Source organism: Amaranthus tricolor, chromosome 1, assembly GCF_026212465.1.
Source record: "Amaranthus tricolor cultivar Red isolate AtriRed21 chromosome 1, ASM2621246v1, whole genome shotgun sequence".
Taxonomy (NCBI): Eukaryota; Viridiplantae; Streptophyta; class Magnoliopsida; order Caryophyllales; family Amaranthaceae; genus Amaranthus; species Amaranthus tricolor.
Window position 1 is genome coordinate 33,581,629 of NC_080047.1, and position 4,964 is coordinate 33,586,592.

Sequence of the window (4,964 nt, forward strand, 5' to 3'; positions counted from 1 at the left end):
CAACATCAGGTATATTAATATATATATTTTTATAATTTTAATCATGTACATATAGATATATATTTAAAATTAGATTAGTACATTAACAACAGTGTGTGAAAAAAGTAAACATTACTAATAATTGTTTAAATAGCTATGGCAAAAAGGCGACGGTAACCTTTTGGAAAGATTGGCGTGGGGAGGGAGACGGGGATGGTGGTTGCCATTTTTCTGAACACTTTGATGACGGGAGGGCGACGACTAGGGTTTGCCATTTTTTGAGGGGCCAGGTGACGGGCACGTGTTGTCGCCCATTTTTCGTGAATTTTTGCAATGACCATGCATCCACCAAACGGCGTCCGCTCTCGAGGCAGCTGCCCGAGCCTCTTTTTGCTCATTTAGCGATCAAATGGCAATGTTATGGGCCGTTGACATTTGTTATTCATTTATAATGGAATAGGTGATTGAAAAGAAACAAAACAAATGATGTAATTTCTTTTAATGTTAGATTTTTTATTAGATCTAAATGTGTTCTCGTCCTTGGAATATTTTGGGTCATTTTATAAAAAAAATATTTTCTAATTTATAAATTAAAATACTCCCTTATCCCCATATATTTTGTTAAACTTTTATTTAAGCAATATCTTTTATACATTTCCTTTCCATTTATAAAAAATGTGTATATTTATCAATTTTTTGTCAATACAAAAAATCTGCAAATTGATTGTGTTTAAGAGTATGATTTTTTAGATAAGATAGAGATTGAGGGTTCTATAATTTGTTAATAAAGATTGAGATTGGGGGTTCTAACTTCTATAATTTTTTAATTTAGCTACATAGATTTTTATTTAATTGCTTTAACTGCCTTGGTGGCCAAAAATGCTCACTAGGTACACTGCCTTGGTGGCCAAAAATGCTCATAAGGCTGCCCGAGATATGTCGAAGGTATTGAACGTTGAGCTTCAAGGTGAAGAAGACAAACTTCAGAAAATCGTCCAAGATGAGAGGAATACCTTTGGCCTCTTCTCTAAGCAATTTGCACGCCAATATGGCCTACGTCTATTGGGTACGACCAGCACATGGTTCTTACTTGACATCGCTTTTTACAGTCAAAACCTATTCCAAAGCAACATTTTTAGCTCTATTGGATGGATTCCTGACGCCAATAAAATGAGTGCCATTCGAGAAGTGTACAAGATTGCAAGAGCCCAAACTCTAATTGCTTTATGTGGCACTGTACCAGGATATTGGTTCACCGTAGGCTTAATCGATATCATGGGAAGATTCACCATCCAAATGATGGGTTTCTTCTTTATGACAGTCTTCATGTTTGCCATTGCCATTCCATACGAGCATTGGCAAAAGAAAGCAAATAGAGTAGGGTTTTTAGTCATGTATGGACTGACTTTTTTCTTTGCCAATTTTGGGCCTAATGCCACAACATTTGTAGTCCCAGCTGAAATATTTCCGGCAAGGTTAAGGTCTACTTGTCACGGAATATCAGCTGCTGCAGGCAAGGCTGGGGCTATTGTAGGTGCTTTCGGATTCCTGTACGCCTCCCAAGAGAAGGATCCTGCTAAGAGGAGTGCTGGTTACCCTCCAGGTATAGGGAAGAAGAACTCACTCATTGTGCTTGGAGTCATTAATTTTTTAGGCATGGTTTTCACGTTGTTGGTGCCTGAGCCCAAGGGCATGTCACTTGAGGAGGCATCCGGGGAAGCTACTGCTGATGTCAATGACTACGATGATGTGACCAAAGCTTAATTTCCATAGTTCATCACTGCAACTAATTTATTTGCTTGCATTGCTTCTTTAATATACTATCATATCTCTTGGGTCTGCCCTATAATCTTGTGTATACATGCAAACTTAATGAGAAAAATAGAGTAATTCTTGTAAATTATGTATATACGTACAGATATATACTTGCATAGTAGTGTATGAATGTTTACTGAATTGATTTTTGTTTCTACTAATAATATCTCTCTTTGTGGCATTTTTGTATATTTTTTGTCATGTACATCATACACGGAATAGTAGTATTATTATTTTGTGAATTTCTTTTGTAGATGAATATATTGTTTAGAGAAGAGATTAGTAAATAATGGTTATTTGTGAAGTTAACAAATCACGTTTATGCGGTAGGATTTGATAGAATGAGAGTTTTGTTATTTTAATTTATCTTTTTGATTTTGTTTATTTTATTATTATTCTTTTTGACTTTTTTTGTGATTTACAAATCACCATTATTGATTAGGAATTTTTTTATTATTATTTAACCAAAAGATTATTACAACAATCTGAACTCAAACTAATTTAATAATAAATACGGTACAATTTAGTTATTTTACGCTAAAAGTTTTTTGACTGTTTTTATAAAATAAAGGAAAAATTGACATGTATAATCTTACATGTTGCTCATTCACTGTGAATAAATCTTATTATTGATTATTATTAAATAATCTAACTTTTGTACATTGTTTGTAGGCAACACCGTGTGCCATATTTTTATCGTCTACTTTACTACCTACTACCAATTAAAAGAAGTAGGTAGAGCAACGAAGAAGCATAAGGAGGAAGACGAAGTGAATGTGACAATAGTAAGTACCTACAGTAGCCGATTAAAATGTGAAAACAGGAGGTGTCAACAAAAAATATACAAAGGTTGGATTACTTAGATTTAATCAATAGATGGGATTATTCAAGGCAAAAACACAATAGTAAGATTATTGGGCACAATTTTTCCTAAAATAAAATGTACACATATAACTAAGCAGACTGCTACAATAGGAAATCTGATTATTACAAACTACAAAAAAATTGATTATATTATATATGTTTCAATTTGATAAGGATTATGAAAATCATAAGATGCATAATCTAAACAAACAGTAAAGAATTTGAAATGGGTGTATCCTGGAAGATAGATAGCTAATCAATTTTTTTCATGAAGTATGCTTCATCCAGTATCAAATTTTAAATTTTGTTTTTGTTTTTTTTTTTTCATGTTTACTTTTTGTTTTACTTATTTGTTAACTAGTGTTTTATTTTTTTGTTTAATGATAATTTAATTTAATTTAGTTTTAGCATGTTTTAATATTGTTTTGATTTGTGTATCTTTTTATTTTGTTGGTTATTTTATATTTAATTGTTATCTTAGTATTGTCTAAAAAAATGTATTTTGACATGAAAAAGCAATACAAACTGCATCAAAAAAAACACATTTCATTAGTAAAATTTGTATTTTAATTTTTTATATCATTGCGAATTTTAATCAAATAACTTTGGTAAATTTATTTTCAAAATGGTATAATTTTAGGGGCCTCAACTTACTATTTTGCTTAGGACCCTCAAAATATCAGGACCGAGCCTATAAACAATAGACAAATAACCAAAAATTTTTCCACTAGGTAGCGATAATGGTTACCAAACCACCATGCCAAGCAAATTCAAACGATAACGAATAAAGGAATCTGTTTCTAAACTTAAAAATTTATATAAAAAATCGAATTTAAGATTCTAAGTATTAAAGACTCTAAGAATATAAGTGAGCAACTTAAAACTAATGTCTGTGATCAATTTAAGAAAATAATTGATGATTTGAAGTTTATTGATATATTATTGAAAAAAAAATATTTTGCTTATTTTTCTATAATAATATCAACTTTTGATTAACCATGAATAATAGAACGTAAGCGGGTGTTTTTCAAGAATATCCTTAACCTTTACCACTGGCTCGGGAGTTGGCTTCGGATTTTGAGCAACAGAGTTCATGGTCTCCGGTGTAGGATTTTGCCCTTCGGGGGTAGTAATGGCTGGGGTGCTACGGGGGTAATGGGCTCGGGTGTTGGCTCGACCGAAGCGTTAGGATCCCCATGTTGACTTTGCTGATCCTCGACAATCAGATTTGCCAAGTCTACAGTGGGTGCTCCCATCTTCTGTAACACGAGTGCCACTTTGGCGAGAACGTCCTTCGTAATTTCTGCTCTGAGGGTTGCTACTTCATCAGGTAGCATTGTTCGAGATTGAGTATCAACACACTCTTTACCAAATGCCTTCTTTAACCCCATGCGGACGCCTTCTTTTCCGACTACTCGCCCTCTATGGTCTTTCCCTAAGACCATATGCAATGCATCAATATTGTCTCTTGGGGTGAACTCCCTCGTAGCTTCTTTTTCCTTCCAGCCCACATCTATTCAAATAAAAAGTAAATCAAAGCCAAAAACTACAAAACAAATCAAAAATATACTTAATAATTTCAAAACTCACCACAGCACAATAACCTTCTTCGTTCCCGGATCAGCAATGGTAAATTTACCACTTGCATCTCGGGAATGAAATCCGCAATACCAATCTCGCACCCGATCTCCAGCAGGAGTATTCACAGATGCGGAGGTAGTCGTAGATGAGGGTGTGGCCGGACTTTGATTGGGGTATAAACCCGCATTCACCCACTCTTTTCGGGCCTCATCGTACGTTTTTGGGCCCAAATGATGGTAAAACTTCCTTTTGCTTGCTGATTCAGAAGCTTTACCACGCTTTTCCTAATTAATCAATACAAATCAAATGTCATATATTAGTTTAATGATTGAATCAAAAGCAGTAAATTTAAATCAAAAGCTATAATATAATATTAAATACTTACAATTTACAACTTCAATGGGAGTTGTTCTTTTAGCAACAAAAGCCTCCCATTCATTCTTCGATATGTGACCCCATATTTCATAGGGCATCTTTGAAGGTGATTGCTCTCCACCTTCGTTTCCCGTTTTGACCTTTTATGTCTTACGGGAACGCTTCTTGGTGATCCAGCCAGTTACTAACTTGGATTTAAAATCTCTGAATCTTTCAGCAACAGCCGAAAGAAACACATTCTTCTTCTCCTCATCGTTCTTGATGTGAAAAAGATTCTACAAAAGAAAAATTATATTTATTAGTGTTAATTAAATTAATTTTAAAATGAAACTAAATGAATAAAAATAGTA

The 4,964-nt window shown here is 33.7% G+C and overlaps 1 protein-coding gene across 1 annotated transcript in view; it reads left to right on the forward strand.

Moving 5' to 3' along the window:
• Positions 1-1,968, forward strand: part of LOC130809407 (probable inorganic phosphate transporter 1-3) — an 8,660-nt gene extending 6,692 nt beyond the window's left edge. Inside the window, exon 3 of the mRNA XM_057675183.1 lies at positions 870-1,968. Within this exon, the coding sequence (XP_057531166.1) occupies positions 870-1,743 (874 nt within the window). The 3' untranslated portion in view covers positions 1,744-1,968. The remainder of the gene's footprint in view (positions 1-869) is intronic.
• The last annotated feature ends 2,996 nt before the right edge of the window (positions 1,969-4,964 follow it).